Consider the following 18,892-nt stretch of genomic DNA (forward strand, 5'->3'; position numbering starts at 1 on the left):
CATATTTGGTTATTGCTAAAGCAGCTTCAGCACCCGTGCAAATAGAGCCATACACTACTGAATCCACAAAGGAAGGAGGGAGGATGGTAGCTTTCTTATCAGAAATATCAGATTTACGTTAGTCCCACAAAAGGCAGAAAAATAAAGCCAACTGACTGAAAGGATAATAAAATGAGAAATGGGATGAAAAGGAACAAGTAACAATATTGAGAGTACTTTCTGAAGGCACAAGGACTTAAACTCTTAAATTGTTCCCAAACCAGCATGTTGGTACATTCATAGATGCCTAGATAAAGCACTCTATAATCACTGAAGCGTAAATGCCAGCCAGACTTTGATGCAACAGACTATGCATACAATGGCCATGTTCTTCTATGATTTATGTGGCTGTTGTTGATTTTTTGGGGGTGATGGTGGTAAGGGAGGTTATTGTTTTATCCTTGGGCACCAAAGGTTGTATGTTGAGGTCTGGGTGGCGTACACGGTTTTAATCCTTGTACGCTACCCAGAGTAACCTGTATGAGATGGGTAGCCATATACAGTAAATCGTATAAATAAGTAAAAATATTTTATTTTATTATTCAAATTTAATTTAAAAATATGTATGTCTCTTGCATAATTTACATCATTTGTGTACTGATGACATACTCTCCAATTTACCAGACATTCATGAATAATGGATACTCCTTCCCCAATTAATTTGTTACAAGTTTCACTGAACATATTATCTCAGCCCAACTGTGTGCAGCAAGTCTCATTTCAAGCATAGGGTTCTAGCCTTGTGCCGTAATGTTGGATTTCAATCCCCATCAATATTTTAAGATAATGGGAAGGATGATCTAAAAACTTTTGAAAAGCCCAAGTTCCTCTACCCAGCCACATACATTTACCTGGAGTAAATCCCACTGAAGTCAGTAAAACTTACATATGCGCAGATGCTCACAAAATCCCCCTTCTTTGTTGCTCAAGTCAATCAGGTGTTCATTTTGCTATGGTTTGATTATTTGGAGTCTACAAAGATTTGAATTAAAACTTTCACTCTCTTTTTCAAAAAGCCCACAAAAATTTCCAGAAACACAGACACAAATCATTTGGCTGAATAAATGAGTCAGTTAACTGTTTCTATCATAGTTAATCTACTTTAAAATAGTTTTGTTCTGTATTTTATCCTATAACGAAAGTAAGCAAGCTTAGCTACATTTAAAGAGAAACAGAACAATGAAAATAGTAGCTATGTAAATCTTACAGAATAGCTGCCTTTAAAAAAAAAGTTTTTCGGATGCTTTTTTGGAGAGAGATATATATCCAAAAAAGCATCCGAAAAACTTTTTTTTTAAAGGCAGCTATTCTGTAAGATTTACAGATATATATATATATATAGATATAGATATATATATATATAAAAGATATATATAGATATAGATATATATGAGTGAGGAGAGACGGAAAGAAAGAGTGTGCATAAATACTGGTTTGTTGTGCCAGAAAGTTGATAGAATTCTAGCCAATTTTTTTAAAAAAATTCAAAAGCCTAATTTTAGGTTCCCAAAACATATTTAGACACCTAAATAAATGGTATGTTTTTTTTTCCTCAACAGCATTATGTGCCATTGACGTCAATGGGAAGTATATGATAATCAGTTTTTTTGATAACCCAAAGGACTAAATATGAACATTACTGTCTAAAATTCTGCTTCATGGCATTAAGGAAAAAAAAATAATTTCCTGTGAAGGTGTATCTTAATTTAAACACACACAAAACATCAAGGAAACATTTTCAACCAGGGAATCTTCACAATCACCCAGGATATTTTAAAAATTAAAAAGGTCACTTAAATATTAGAAAGTTGATTTAAATAGGAGAAATGACTAAGTGCTTTGCATTCTAATTTTCCGATGTTTCCCAGAGCTGATCTCATTAAATATATTATAATACTGCCTAAGATATAGAAGCTGCCTTTCATCTTTAAAGCTGTTTACTATACTTAAATAATTAATCATTGTCTCCTTGTGGCCCATTTGAATTGGAAAAGGGGGAACTTCATGATGAAGCAAATCATCTCAGATTAAGATGAGTATATTGTCCCTTTCATTTCTTGATGTACATTAAACATGTTCTCAAGACACCAAACTTGATGTTTGCATCCTGGTTGCGTGATTTTCAGGTTTCTCAGTGTTTGGGTAAAATGTGTGTTCCCGCTCCTCTCCAACAACCGCCAATACTGTTTTCAAACTAGAAAATACCAAAGTATCTGATAGCATATTAATTTCTTTACACGTGATACAGTCATTTACATAGAGGCTTAGTGGTCGTGACTGATTATTTTATATAGTGTCTCATTAACAAAACGGTTAACCCTCTTGTCCTCGATTCCCATCGCCCACCTCCCAACAGCCTTGCTGTTTGCTGGCATTGCCTTGTATCCTTTCTAGCAGCAAGCAAAATCTTTTCCTCATCTTCCTCCCTGCAATAATCTAGCTATGGCTCCCCATAGTATCCCTACTTCTCTGACAGCCTTTCCCTCCAGCTGTAGAACTCTGAACTCATATTCCATAGACCAGCTCTATCAACCACCACCAAATCTCCATTCAAGATCAGTTGAAGGTTGGCTTAGGTGTCATCCAAATATAAGAGGTTTGTCTTACTGTATAAATAAATATAAACTAGACTCAAAGATTAGAGATTGCTCTGCAGTTTATGGTTCCTGGTTAATTCTCTAATTCTGGCTTACTTTTCTGTAGAAATGCAGCTAGTTTCATTGGCTTCATTTCTGCATTTGGGGGATCATAAAAACCTGGCTGTTTCCAAGGAGTGGAATATTTTTGCCCATGGTATATATTTTAGATTGCTGAGGGATGAAAAGACATGAGATTAAATCTGTAATGCAAGGGTTTCACATATATAAGGACCTGAATCTGTGACTCATTACACCACTTTGTCTATTTTTTAAGGAAGTCCACAAGACCCATTTATTTACACATGTCTGTCCTAGGACCTCTGACTGCATTTTATGAGTTACACAGGAGCGTTTATTGTTACTTTAATGTTTTAAATAAATATATTGTCTCCTTTTGTGAAAGTGAAGTGTCTTACAAAAGCTCTTGCCTTACAGAATAAAATGTTTAAAACAAAAATAAATAAATAAATAAATTCTAGACACACCCAGCAATATAAATAAACCTTTGTTATCACATAATATCCCCACCCCCGATGCTCAGTAGCATGGCCTTTATTTGGCCTATGCCTAAATTCTCATTCCTCAGTTATACAAAGGAGATGGGTGGTTGGGTAAATACCTGAACTTTCCTCAATGTAGGCCAGACTCACCATATGAACCTGGAGGATGTTAAGAAATGCACATGTGCTCTCATACACAAACATGCCCACACACAGACTTTTACCTGTAGTGTCGAGAAATCTCCTCCTCTACCTGAGTGACAAAGTCACATTTGGTACACGAGTGTTCTTTGCTTTCTTTGACAGTCAGTGGTCCATCCCCCCCTTGCAGGGCATTTGCTTCTTGCTTGACTTCAGACACCTGGGCTTCATGTGTGGTTTCATAGTGAAGCAGGAGAACGTCTACATCAGGGGTGGAGAAAGAGCACTGGTGACACTGATGCTTGACTCTGGTGCCTCCTGGCATCCCAGGGGACAAGTGCAAGAGCAAGAGAGCACAGTGGGAACAATTACTTTTCCTGCAAGCAAAAGGATAAGTAATTTCTCCAAGGTGCTTTTCTGGACTACAGAGGCCTCGGGGACAAAACTGACAGTGCTTAATAGTACATTTATGAATGTTGTGTAGCTGCTGATAATGACGAAGAAGAGGCCCCACCACTATTACGTTTGGGCCATGGCTCTTAGAGTACCTAAAATCACAAAACTGACAATTGTAGCTTGTCACCACGTGGTCCTCCACTCCTGAGCTGGAAAAGTCTTTCTTTTTGGCCACGCTAGAGCCCTTCTCGCTCTTTGTCGCTAACTCTCCGTCTGCATTTTTGGTTATGTCATTGTGATTAATGACTGACCCCCTCGAGAGTTTGTCATTCCGATCTGGGTGAGGGCCCCCTGCCTGGCTCCCCCCATGGTGCTTGCTGTAATGTTCTAACAGTTTGAGCGAGCTGGAGGATTCACAACTAAAGCTGCAGAATTTGCACCAGTAGTAACTGGAGGCATCCGTACCGTTTTGTCTTGAGGATTCAAGAGGCTTGATGGGCACCGAATAGCCAACTGGAGTGTCATCTCCACATCTGATGGTGATCTTGTCCTGCCACTTTCCAAAATCTCCAATCTCACCCGATCGAACAGTAGGACTGGACTTGTTTGAGTTTCTGTCTGTGGCTTTGCTGCCTTCAGAGACAGAGAGGGAGGACTTGATCTTGTTCGGATGGGTCTGCAAGAAGTGCTGTTCCAACTCAGTCGAAGAATTGCCCATATAGGTAAAATTGCAGAACTTGCAGCGGAAATATTTGGTGTTCCCTTGGCAATCTGGAGTTTTGCGTCCAATGCCAATAAAGGTCCCACCTAAGGTTACCTGCAGAACATGAAAAGGAAAACAATTAAGGACTTTCTGTTTCTTATACAGGGATATAAAATAAAGTAATCAAAAGAATATTAATCTGGGAAACTGAACAAATACATCCTTGGTGGGGAGGAATCCATGAAATTGAAGCATAGTAACTTCTGGAAGTCCTGATCAACTAAAAAAGCATGAATGTAAGAAACAGAGAATGCTAGCAGTCAACAAGATACATAGCTAAAAAGGTAACCAGCCAAGAAACTAGAAAAATCAGGAGCTTCTCTTGAAGTTCATTTGCAGCAAGGTGGGAAAAGACTACATATGAACCTGGCAGATCCATTGCTCTTATTTTCCCTTTGTCCTACACAAGAAATATTGTCAGTGCTGAACTTGCGTCCCTTCTGACGGATCGAAAACTCTACAAAATAGACCTGAAAAAGCCAGTTTCCCCAATGCATTATGAAAACACAGTGTCTATTGTCTGTTGATAAATCAAGAGATGGCATTTGCATTTTCCATTAAATACATAAAAGTCAAAGAAGTGGATTGAATCACTACTGACACTTTGGCAAAAGCTAACTTTTGTTTGTGCTATGTTAAGGGCAACAAGTTGAAACTAATTTTAACCTATCAAGAGAGAAACATTACACAGTGCATTTTCAAGCACCAATTTTCTCAATGTAGCTGTTCCTGAAGAAAAAGCTTCAATTTAGCAAAATATAGAAAGACCACAAACAGCAAGGGACAGGGCTCATGATGTAACAAACACATTTTTTGGAAGGAGGAAAACTTAGACTCACAAAGCAAATGGTCCAGCCCTTCCCATGAGGGTGCCACACTTGTCTTGTGATGCTGGAACAACTCTACTGCACCTGGGCATCTGGGCTGCAATTCTCCAAAATTTCTTAAACAGAAAAATCTATTCTCATGAACAGGAAAATACTCACCAAAGAATAATAGTAATTCTTGAAAGCCATAGGTAGAGATGAGAAGATGGAGTATGTAAATGGAAAACGAAGGAAAGAAACTACCTACAAATTTTGTCATAGTTACAATATCATCATGTATTTACTTCTTGGTCTGAGACTGTGAAAAGGGCTTTCAAATTCTTCACACGCAAGCACACACACGCCCTAGACAAAATTAATCTTTGAAGAACCAATGCACATGGGTTTCCTCCAATTTCCTTCTTAATGTAAGTACAGATCCCAGAGGCTGGGATCCAACAACTGCACCTCTTTAGATTTTTCTCCATTTCCGAAAGGACATTCCATAATGGAAGAACAGATTTTCATTCTCCCAACTGCAAATTAAATTACTGCTTTTCTGGGCAATTCTTTCATAATGCATTAGGCAAATCACCCTTTGCTTTGGCAGCTGCACCTCAAACAAACCATGTGATCACTGTTCATTTTGGAATGGGACCATATGGAATGATTCAAATACATAAAGAACATGCAATATAAACATTTTTAAATGCATATAATATAAACACCTTTTACCCATTTAGCTAGAGAAAAGATGACATTTTCACTTATACCACAAAACTAAACATGGCCCATCTAGTGAGTCAAGAAATTGATAAATGACACTATAAAAAGAATTGGGTTTGGCCTACTCTTTTAAGTAAACATGATTTCAAATAAACAGATTTCTCTCCACTATGAACTTAATAAAGGCATCTTTAATAATATCCAACAACACTGTGTTAAGCCAGGTTTAATAGGTTTATCCTCTTAAAAACTGAATGCTGACACTAAACATATCAAATAATTTTTAGCACTGAAACATTTAGTGGCTGACTTCTTAAATTATTCCTAGTCAAGGCCAGCTGTAAAGCGGATTCAATCACTTAACATGACAAATACTCTGTATCAACGTACTGAAAATTAATGTGATTATTTTGCATCTTGCTCTGTTGAACACTGTTTTCTTAAATTAGTTTATTCAATATTTAAATTTATTATAACTGCCCAACTCTGGGCAGCATACAAAACTGGAACGGCCAAAAGGCCTAGACACATTATTAATCTAAACTAGATACTAGGAATTTTGTAGGGTTGAAAAAAAAAAAAAAAGATCTGTAACTGCCAACTAAAAATTCTACAGGTAGGATATTACTATAAATGTTGGTCTGGGATAATGGCAAATGATTAACTAATGCCATTATCCAAGAGTTTCAAAGACAAAAATTAGTATTAGTTAACACATCACAATATAAAAGACATTCACATTGCTATGTTTCATCAACTTCAGTGGGCAGGTGAAGCTAAGATGTTTGCTGACCAAACAAAACTATCCAAGATTGTTTCTGCTTCATCCAGGCTCACTGATTATTGTCCTCACTACCCATTCACAGGTCTCTTTCCTTATTCCTGAGCTATAGACATTCTCTTCTAGTGAAACAAGAATATACTAAAAGCTTGCATCTTCCAATCCATCCTATCCTCCAAGTCATCTATTTATGTAGTATAGGCACAATACAATCCTTTTGGAAGCTAGCCGGATAAGCAAATGAAATAAGGAGGGGAATACAGTTGAGAACATGAGAGAATTAACTCTATTAGAACACTACCTGAATTCCCAGGATATCGGGGGTAGAAATAGGAACAGAATACTATAATAATAAAAGTACTTTAAAATTTGTTGGAGATTGTTAATGCATGTGATAACAGTAGCAGCTGACTCTTCTAGATGGCGGTCTAGAAATGAAACAACCTCTAAGCCAAACCATGTGCCAAACCATGATGGACATTCTGTGAGTTCTGCATTTTCCTTCAAATGACTGGGGACTTCTGATAGCTGGCTTATTTTTACACTGTGATCCACTGAAGAATAAAGTATGCCACATAAAAATGCTTTCTTAAACACAAACCACGTTTAAAAGTCTATTTATACAAATTTAAAAGGAAACTTAAATTCAGTACAGATCTATGCTTCAGCAAATTGCAGCTAATTTGCTAAATCCTCCTAGTGCCCTGTAGTTTTCCACCACACCACCACCAGAGACCATCCTGTCCACTAGCAGAATTTGAATTCCTCCCTCTCCCTCCCTCCCTCCCTCCAACAGTATCAGGAACAGACACCTAAACCACACTGAAACATACTGTAAGGGAAACTGATTTTCACCAAGATCAATTGCAGCAACACTTAACTACTGGCTCATTCTCAGTTTACTATTGCAAGATATTATTATCAAGAAAGTATCTCATACAGATGTCTCAGACAGACATCTGCCAACCTTATTATTCAACCTTGATGTGCACTGTTACCCAACATTAAGGATAGCCAACCTACAAATGCTTCCATCCAACCTGGAAGGTCAGAGAATCTTTTTATTTATTTGTATTTTATTTGTCAAATTTAAATGGCCACCCATCTCACATGAAGTGACTTTGGGAAGCATACAATAAAACCGGCAGTTAAAACATTCTATAAAACCAGTTAAAACAATAAATATAAATAAAGCAAGATCACAAGAGGGAAGATACTACATATAATACAGCCAGCACACAGGCTCTCTATTACCAGGGGATCCCTAGGCTTGCTGGAAAAAAAAAAAAAACAAGTTTTGAGGGCTTTCTCGAAGGTCACAAGGGTTGGGGCTAACCTCACCTCAGGAGGGATGATGTTCCAGAAGGTGGGTGCCACAGCAGAAAAGGTTCCCCTCCTAGGTCCCTTCAGTTGGAACTCCCTTGCAGATGGGACTCGCAACATAAGGGAGCTGTGGCCCAAATTATCGGGAATGCAAAGAAAGCAGGCAGCATCTGCGCATCTAGCAGCTTCCCAGCGTGCTGGAATGCAGCTTCCCAGAATGCAACAATGCTGGCTAAGAATTATATCAGTGTCCAACCTAATTATAATATAGTTATAATATTTTGCTATGTATACAATAATATAACACAATACAGTAAGTGTGGGAGGGCTTTAATCTAGTCCAAAGATTAATGATAGGTGACATTTTTAATTATTGTAGCTACACCTAACAATTAAGTGGGAGGCTCCAAGGATCACAGTGGATTAGATGATGCAAAATGGACAAGGCTAAGATTTCTCCTCTTTTTTCTGGAGGGATTGGGATTTTATTTATTTCTTTATTTAATCGTGTAAAGACCCTACTAGGGATTATAATACAGTTTTCCCCCCTACTGTGAGGGAGTATCTCTGGGAAAGTCAAAGAAGAAAAAGGACCATTGCAAAAGAAACGGGAAGCATAAGAAAGAAACTCAGAGCATCTCCACCTCTATTTTGATAGGTATAATTTGAGTGGAAGAATTGCTTTGAAATATTTTCAAGATTCTGTAACATTATCCTACTAGCAACAAAGAGCTTTCCAGTTCTTGTTTCCTCAGCTTGCCACTCTTGCAGGGCTTGACAACCACTTAATTTTGGCAACTGTGCTGCCAAAGTTCAGTAACATATTTGGAGATAGCTTTGGTGGGCACAAATTAAAGGCCTTAGAGAGGCCTTTGTGTGTTCCTGGATCACAAGTTGCAATCTCAGACCCTAAAAGAAGGGAAAGAAAAAGATTCTTCAGCACTAGAATATCAATGTTTTTACCGTTCTTTGGCTGTAATTCCATGCTTTTATGTTGCAACATTAGTGACCTCAGGACAGTTGAGCAGCAAATCAACATTCATGAGTGGGTTTGCAGATAACTTCTCTTCCGGGACATTGACATCTCTGGTTCTGGATGGGGTTGCACTGCCCCAGACAGACCCGATGTGTAACTTGGGGGTCCTCCTGGACTCACAGCTCCTGCTCAAAGAGCAGGTGGCAGCCGTGGCTAGGAGAGCCTTTGTGCAGCTACGTGCTGTGCACCAGTTACGCCCCTTCCTGGATCGGGAGGCCCTTCAAACAGTCACTCATACCCTTGTTATCTCTCATAGAGACTATTGCAATGCGCTCTACATGGGGCTACCCTTGAAAAGTATCCAGAAGCTCCAGCTGGTCCAGAAGGCAGCCGCGCGAGTTGTTTTTGATGCCCCCAGAAGGGAACATGTAACACCACTGCTGCGCGAGCTGCATTGGGTACCAGTTTGCTTCTGGGTCCAATTCAAGGTGTTGGTTATTACCTTTAAAGCCCTACATGGCATGGGGCCAGGTTACCTGAGGGACCACCTCTTCCCCATTACATCAACCCGTCCCACCTGATCATGCAGAGAGGGCATGCTGTGGACCCCGTCTGTAAGAGAATTTCATCTGGCGGAGTCCAGGAAGCGGGCCTTCTCTGCAGTAGCTCCCGCCCTGTGGAACATGCTACCCCCAGAGATGAGATTGGCCCCATCACTCCTGGCCTTTTGGGGGAGTCTGAAGACCTGGTTCTGCTGCCTCGCTTGGGTTGGAGAGGGGAATAGATCTACATGGGGATGGTTGCTATAGACCACTCCTCCCACACTTGGACTGTTTTAGATTCTTTGCCACCTGGATTTTTTCTTTTTACCTTTATTTATATTATTCATTATTGTATTTTTATACTGTGTATTTTATGGTTGTTGTTTTTAATCGATTGTTGTAAACCACCCAGAGTCCCCCAATGGGAGGAGATCGGCGGGGACAAATTAGATAGATAGACAGACAGACAGACAAATTGTCAAGTTGTAATTACCACCATTTCATGCGGGTAAGAGTGCAAACCCAAAGCAAACTGCAAGAAAAACCTGCAGAGTTATTGAGGATATTATGATTTTTGAAGACTTCCTTCAAAATAAGAAATTCTTAAGGGGGTGAGAAATTTATCCTACTCTCAATAGCCTAGAAAAAATAAAATCATAACCATCATAATAAAGACAATTGGAAGTATGAAAATCCATTTGAACCTATTGCTGTCTTATAGATACACGCAGTGGGTTCGCAAATTTGTTTAAATGATTTTGACTTCTGCTTTATATGATAATTTTGGTCTGTATATTGCATTGGATTATTTTGTGATGACTTCCTATGGTTGTAATCTCAGAGGGTATTTTGGGTGTTTTGCATGAGATTAGCTTGTTATATATCTAATCATCGTACTGTGTTCAAAATTACATTTCTGATCAATGATGCCCAATTGTAACTTAAAGGAGGCATTATTGGAGCAATATTTATTTTATTTATGCATAATATAATTATTATATATTTATGTTACGTTTTCTACTGAAAAGACTCCTAAACTTATCAACTAACCATCCACTATTGATTCTATTATTCCCACAGCTATTTTCAAGTGATTATGTGCAATCAAATCAGTGCCAACACTTCGTAACCACATCGATAGATTTTTTCCAGGATGATCTGTCCCCAACCTGGTCCTTCAGGTCTTCCAGTCACCTATCCAAAACCTTATCACCATTGTAACTGAGTCCATCCACCTTGGTGCTGATCATCCTCTTTTTCTATTTCCTTTCCCTTTCCTAGTATTATAGACTTGTCTAGAGATCTAGGTCTTCTCATAATATGTCCAAAATATGATAAATTGAGCCTGGTCATTTGTGCCTCAAGTGAGAACTCTAGACTGATTTGTTGTAGGATCCATTTGTTTTCTTGATTATCCATGGTATTCTCAGGAGTCTTCTCCAATATCAAAGTACAAAGTGTCAATATCCATCCTTCTTCAAAATCCAACATTTGCTTCTATAGAATGTCATAGAGAGAAGTATTTCCTACATTATTCTTTTTTTTGTAAGTATACACACTTAATAGTATCTTAGTATCTTTTCAAGGCCTACATTGCTCTACCAAGTGCTAGTCTGTGGCATATTTCTTGACTGGTGGCTCTTTTATCATTGATAGTTGATCCCAAAAGGCAGAAGCTATTCACCACTTCAGTATCTTCATCATACTTTAAGTTCTAAGGCTGGTTCCTGTCATTAGTTTGATCTTCTTTATATTTAATCTTAGTCCCATTTTTTCCACTGTGCTTCCTGATTTTCATTATTAAAGCTTACAGGTCATTTGCAATTACAGCTATTAACATCAGCATAGTGTAGGTTTATTTTTGTTTCTTCTTCCAGTTTTAAAACCACACTCATCTTCTTCTAATCCATCTTCCCTCAATGTATCAATATTCAGAATATAGTTTGACTAAATAAGGGGAGAGCATACAGCCTTGTCTTTCTCCTTTGCCAACCTGAAGCCAGTCTGTTTTGCTATGCTCCATATGGACTGCAGCTTTCTGACCTATGTACAGGTTTCACATGAGGACAATGAAAAGTTCAGGGATTCCAAGTTTCCTAAGGAGATTCCACAGCCTGACACAGTTGACTCAATCAAATGCCTCTCTATAATGAAGGAAGCACGTATTGACTTCTTCTTGGTATTCTTTTGCTTTCTCAGCAATTCAGCATGCATCAGCAATAATGTCTCTTATTCACTGCCCTTTTCTAAAAATTGTTGGAACATCTGGCATCTCCCTTTCCATGTAGAGCTCTGAGTTAGATGATCCTAAGTATTATTTTGCTAGCATCTAAAATATTTATTTATGAAATTTGTCACCACCCAACTCCTCTGAGCCTCTGGGAGGTTTACAATCTAAAAATATTGTACATTGTACAATATACAATATTGTATGATATTTGTTCGTTTTGTTTTGTTTTATATCCTGCCTTTATTATTTTTATAACTATAATTTTATAAATAACTCAAGATGGTGAACATACCAAATACCTCTTCCTCCTCCTATTTTCCCCAAAACAGCAACCCTGTGAGGTGAGTTGGGTTGGGAGAGAGGGACTGGCCCAAGGTCACTCAGCAGGCTTTCATGCCTAAGACAGGACCAGAACTCACAGACTCCTGGTTTCTAGCCCAACACCTTAACCACTAGACCAAAACTGGCTTTTATTTTATCTTTTTATTTGTTAAGTCTCCTTTCTTTGGCATTGTTATATAGACTGACCGTTTCCAATCTGTTGGCCACTGCATTGTTCTCCAAATTTGTTGACATACAGTAGTTTGGTTAGAAACGTTACCAATTCTTCTTCTGTTGCTTGCCATATTTCTGTAGGTATTCCATTAATGGCCTTCCAACTTGGTAATGACCAGAGAGTTGATACAACTTAATCTTCTAGTACTAGAGGTTCTTGTAAATAGGGAATATCTTCTAAAGTATCTGAAATAATCATACACCTCCAGAATCATCCTATTATTACTGCTGCCCAATATAGGTGCCTTAGGTTTAGCCTAATCACTGCCCCTATGCATTTTTATGGGTGAGCTGAAGCAACTTAACCTTTTGTAGCAGAATGAAAATGCCTTCTCTTTTTGATAATTCTTCAATGCTCATGAAAATATTTGAGAAGCACAAAAAAAGCATAAATGGAAAAAGTGCTTCCCCAATCAATCCAAGATGAGTTTTTGCATTTGTTATATATGTATCTGCAGATCAGTAAAAGGATAAAAGGTTCATGTAAAGGAGAGATATATAGGGAGAGGTATTTTCACTTAATCATGAATTCTGAGATCAAAGTACTTATCTATCAGCTAATCTCACACCAATTCACACTATTTGAATTCTAATTTCATCATACACTTATTTTTAACTTCCCAATCTAGTATATACCCCCAGGATTTCCTAGTAGTTTCTTATCCAACAACTAACCACATCTAATCTGTCTTAGTTTTTCCAAAATGGGTCAAAATCAGCTAGGCGCTGCCATCTGCTGTGACATACAATTAACTAATTCATCTCCTGCCTTACTTTTCTCATTATCTCATTTCACTAACTACAGTCATGTCTTCAAGTTTTTAGACCACTCTGAACCTGTGGAAAACATAATTGATATTTAGAAACCCAAGTGAGAGCTTTCCAGAAGTGGCCCAGGCAACAGGAATGACTGGTTGGATTTACTTGTCTAGTTATACCATGGTTGCTATACCTTAATGTCAAACTTTGAACTCCTGCCAGTTTTCTTACTCATATGATTTGATTCAATGCTACGGAAAGTAGGAACATCAGTTGTAGTTTAATGAGTAATGCACAGTCTTTCATCCTTTTGACGTGGCATGTGACATCTTTTCCAAAAGTCTTACTACCACTGAGTTATAGGAGAAGAGCTATATAGCTCTTAAAGCTGACTACTTTGTAAGATGAAAAAATAGCAAAGTTCTCAGAAATGGAAGTACTGTAAATTATAAGACTATCACCTTAGGAGAAGAGAATATGCAGAAACACCCATAATGTGGATTGGCTTCTGATATTTTAAAAACCTGTCCAAACATTCATTAGAGCTACCATACGCATATCAAGTCCATTGTACAGAATGCCTGGATAGCAGCACATATGCCATCTGATACTCTAGCACTCTAGAGGAGAATAGATTCAGGAGCTTCTAAATCGGACAGCGCATCATGCAAACAAACATCATGCAAAGAGGCTTTACTTGGTAGTCATACTCTATATACAATAATTCCCTATTCAAATGCAAGGCTTTCTAAGAAGGTTCAAGACAATTCTTGCCAAGTCCTGAAGATCATGGAGTGTAGGATTGTCCATTGGGCTGATTCAGTGGAAGGAAGATTCCTGTGTCCTTGTGACATCAGTTTCCATTTGGCACTGTCAACTTCAAAATTAGCTTAACGGCTAGGAAGAAATGTTAGGCTATTAACTGTGTTAAATCTGGCTAATTTATTTAAAGCATATTCAGCATTCTAAAAACAGTCATTTTCCCTTCTGTCAGGCTATGTTTTAAATAATGGAGTGAAATGTTGTTACCCAAAGAATTATGAAGGCAACTTGTACATCTTCACAGCAGGATAGATGCAAAAGATCTGATTTACACAGAAGAAAACAAATCACGGGTGCACCTATGCCCTTTCACATGACCAGATTCTAAAGCTACTCACTGGTTAATTTAGATACATCAATAACATCACAGCAAAAGATAAACTAGATCTTGGAGACCTGATGCCATGTTAATTTCAACTTTATGGAAAACAGACTTCTTCCAAAGTATAAAGGTGGAGCTTATGAAATTTTTAAAAAAATGAATTTTCTTTCCTAACTGAACTGAGCTTCCAATTAATGGAAAGTTATGGGTGAGAGCTGGGCATATAAGCATTGCAAATGAACACTCATGGATCTGCAAATGTGGCTGAATTCAGGGAGGGAATATTAGGAGTGATTTCTAGGATTTCACTGAGTGCCTGGTTTTACAGGTTATTAATCACTCTGAGCTGGAGAAACTGATTTTTTTTTTTTTGTTTAAATTATTTCTATCAGCTAAGAGCTAATCCAGCTAAACGATGTTACAAAATCAGATAGCAGAAAACCTTTCAATTATTTGGGTCACCATTTTCAATCAGGAAGGCTTGACTCTCTTTCCAATCCCTTGAGTCATTCAGTCTCCCACTTGCTGATTATTTTTAATCTTCTAATCCTAAATATTTTTTTTCTAATGCTTTTGTTTATCCATTCAGTTTGTGCAATCCAGCATCTACAAAGCATTAACTATCACACATTTAACAATGTTCTAAATAGCATGCAGGTCAGAACAGAGGCCAGATTTTTTAGCAAGTTAAAAGTACCACCCTTTAGCACCACCTTTAGCGTTGACAACACAGAATATCTCTGCTCTATAGCTAGTTTTCCTTCTCCGAAAGAAAAGAAGTGTTTTGATTAATCAAAGCCTTCATAACTTCCCCTTTCCTCCATAGCCCATTTGGCCCACCATAATCTACCTTTGGCAGTTGGGGAACCTGGAGAATGATGTGAGCTATGGGCCAGTAAGCTGCAGTTGAAAGAGAAAATAGGCAGGGGTCAATGGCCTGGTTCATCTACTACAGAGCAACCTATTATGATTTGGTAGTCCAAGAAAGTGTGGGCCACTATAGTTTACATTAGAATCCTTGTCTAATGTAAACCATAATACTGTAAACTTTGATAATTAACAAATTATAGGTTTAAAAATTAAAACATTGGGAAGCTGCCATGTGCCAAAGCAAGGCATCAGTTTCTGGAAGAAGGAAGACTTGACAAATGGATATATTTTATTTCTATTAATGACTCATAAGTTGTTTTAAGAAAATAAATGAGAAACTGCAGTCCAGTGTCCATTCTGAAAATGTTCCCACTTGTCTAGAGAACGGACAAAGTAATCACAGGTAGGAGCACAGAAGTGCCCTAGAGGTATGAGGGCACATTGACAGACACCATTCTGGTAATGCAATGTTCTCACTTAATATTTAATGCAAACGCATTCAACTACATTCATAGTAGGGACAGAACAAATCATCTTATTTTCCCTAAATGCCCTGGAATGGTAGAGTGTGACTCCCTGGGCCCACTAGTTTATCTTGGCACTCAGCAAGTTTCCTCATTTGCTTGTGATTCCCACAGTCCAAACAGTGTCCACAGTATTTCTCCATGACTTCACATGGCTGATGAGTGATTTTATTTTTTTAGATGGCTGACCCTAGATAACATCCAAGTTTTATCATAATAACTAAAGAATCTAGGTTGGATCAGGTTGTACACTCTTTTATTGAAGTATGTAATTTGCTGGAGGAGTCAGACAGCTACTTCTGAGGATTCCCCAAGCAAGGAATTAAAGCACCCGCTCTTCCATTCTATAATCCCTAGCAGCTGATATTCAGTTGTATTTTGCCTTCGTATATCAACACTCCACCTATTTAAATGATAGCCTATCTTCATCTATTTGTTTCACCATCTTTTACAATCATCCAAGTGAATGACCATCCTCACCTTTTGACAGTGTTATAATTTTGGATTATGTAAAAAACTTTGATCAGTTTATGAAAGGGAAGTGTGTGTGTGTGTGTGTGTGTGTGGCTGGAAAAGGATGGACTAAAAGACAGCACTGAGGCACTGATCATAGCAGCACAAGAACAGGCCCTAAGCACCAGATCCACAGAAGCAGGGACACTAGAAGGACCCAAAGTGCAGACTGTGCAGAGAAGCTTCAGAGACAGTCCAACACATAGTGGCAGGGTGTAAGATGCAGGCAGGAACAGCATACACTGAATGGCACAACCAAGTAGCTGTCATTGTGTACAGGAACTTCTGCACAGTGCATGGGCTAGACCCTCCCAAGATCCTGTGGGGCTTCCAGATCCAGACAGACAGGCAAGTATTGGCCAATCAACTGGACATTATGGTAGTAGACAAGGACCAGAAGACAGCAGTGGTGATAGATGCAGTGGTGCCAAGTGACAGCAACATCAGGAAGAAGGTGCATGAGAAGATGGAGAAGTACTAGGGCCTGAAGGAAGAACTACAGAGGATGTGGAAAGTGAAGGCCAAAGTGGTCCCAGTGGTGGTAGTAGCACTCAGGGCTGTGACTCCCAAGCTGGGAGAGTGGCTCCAACAGATCCCAGGAATAACATCAGAGCAGTCCAGAAGAGTGCAGTGCTGGGAACAGCTAAGATACTGTGCAGAACCCTCAAACTCCCAGGCCTCTGGCAGAGAACCCGAGGTTGTAGAAGACACATACCACCCTTAGGGGTGAGAAGGGAATTTTTATATCTATATCTATATTTTCCTTAATTATATTATTTCTAAATTTCTAAACAAAAAGCCTTACATGCTTTGGGCAGATACCCCACGGCTTGAACTCATTCATTTTTGAAACTCCTTTGCCAACACCACTTTTTCAGGTGCAGACCTATAATTATATGCAATGATTGTATGTAATTATTATAAATGTGGCCACATGTGCCTTTTAGTGACATAAGACCATACATGTATACGTTAGAGGGAGAGAGAGCCGAATTACATATGCAGATTAAGAGACAAGGCTATATGTAACTAGGAGGCAGTGCCCAGCTGAACATAACCGATCTCAAAAAGCCAAGCAGGATGAAACCTCTTTAGTACCTGGATAGAACAGACCAGGAGACACCAGGCTGTAGACTAGTCTGGGAAGTAAAAAAACAAACAAACTAGAAAGCCATGGCATACCACTTCCATACTGTTCCCAGGAAAACATGGACATAATTAAATTTGAAATATAACTATCCATCCATCCAGGAGCTGAGCTCCATGCTCTCTTTCACACTCTCTCCACATACATACACACTCATAAAATAGAGAGCCTTTCCCTCCATTGTCTCCATGCTCTACGTAAGCTTTTTAAAAAGCCTCTGCTGATGCCAGTGCAGACTACTGAAAAGTTTAACTACATCACTGGCAGAATTTTTAAGTGCATGTTCTGTGGATAGTAGTATAGACATCAGGGGTCCAAGCAACTGCAAAAGATGGACAGTAACAGCATAAATGTTGTATTGCCTTCAAGCTACTTAGAGTAAAATCAGTCCTTGGGTCAGAAAATGATCCCAATTCCTGACCTATATAGGCATGAGAATGGCTTACTAGATAATAAGAAAAAGAGAAACCTGTGATGCTTTTCTGCTGCTAATAGCTTTTTCAATTAGTTTCAGCATATTCCATCCTGATGTAAGCATCTTCTCAGGACTGATCTACTATACTTTTGACAAAGACATAGACCCTACAACTATTCCTTGCATTCCTGCGTCCATGCCAAGTACCATATACCCTCAAGGTCCATCATTATGAAAAGTCAAAGTGGACAGGGTCCAAAAGGAATATATTTCATTCTAAACGAAGTATTTTTAGTCAATGTTAATATTTGAAATGAAAAAAGGAGAAAAGAAGATGGGGAGGGGAGGATCAATTTTGGATGTTCTGTGGAAATTGGATCCATATAAATCAGTAATCAGAGGCTGCCAAGCTCCATGTAACTGATGTTGCAAACCATGACAGAGAAACAAATCAAGAGCTAATGAGTTTCAGAAAGAAGTTTGTAACTGGCTTGCAAATGAGATTCATATTTCGACAAATTTGACAATACATTTTAATTCTTACAAGCTCTGTATTAGGAAATCAAGTTGGCAAGTTATTTGCTGAGAATGAGTCTAGAAATACTTGATTAATAATTAAATTATTATATAGTGCCTCCACAACAACACAAGGAAGCAATCATAAGCAGGTGTACATCTATGAGGACTTAAAAGTAGATAAAACAATCAAATCCATGCATCAGGGTCATACTAAAGTGCTTAATATATGAAGCAGGAAAGCCACAAGACATACCTTAGAAGTGAGCTGTACTAGGTTCTAATTTTAGTAGTTATGGAGGTGAAACACAGCTCTGATATTATGATTTGTCAGATATTACAAATATAATACACTATATAACAGAATAGACTGTTCTGTTGCTCTATTCTGTTGTTCTGTTGTTCTATTATTACAACGGAAGAATGCTTGAAATGAATGAATTCTCTTCTTCCCATTCCCAGTTTAATGAATAAACTCTCTTCATCCCTTTCCCAATTTAAGCATATATTTTTGTGCACAACTGGAAGTTTAAGAAGATTAGGCTCAGTGGTACAGCAAGAAAGCACTGATATCATCAGGAACTTGC

General features: G+C 38.4%; 1 protein-coding gene across 2 annotated transcripts in view; it reads right to left on the reverse strand.

Annotated features, from left to right (window-relative positions):
- The window catches only part of TRPS1 (transcriptional repressor GATA binding 1), a 273,811-nt gene that overhangs the window by 173,051 nt on the left and 81,868 nt on the right, over window positions 1-18,892 (reverse strand). Inside the window, exons 4-5 of one of the 2 annotated variants that reach the window (XM_063299608.1) lie at window positions 4,181-4,532; window positions 3,403-3,580 (exon numbers count right to left, since the gene is read on the reverse strand). In XM_063299608.1, coding sequence (XP_063155678.1) covers window positions 3,403-3,580; window positions 4,181-4,532 — 530 coding nt within the window. Of the gene's footprint in view, window positions 1-3,402; window positions 4,533-18,892 lie in introns of both variants that reach the window. The other variant, XM_063299607.1, reaches the window with a different exon arrangement.

This window comes from Candoia aspera, chromosome 3 (assembly GCF_035149785.1).
Source record: "Candoia aspera isolate rCanAsp1 chromosome 3, rCanAsp1.hap2, whole genome shotgun sequence".
NCBI classification, from domain to species: Eukaryota; Metazoa; Chordata; class Lepidosauria; order Squamata; family Boidae; genus Candoia; species Candoia aspera.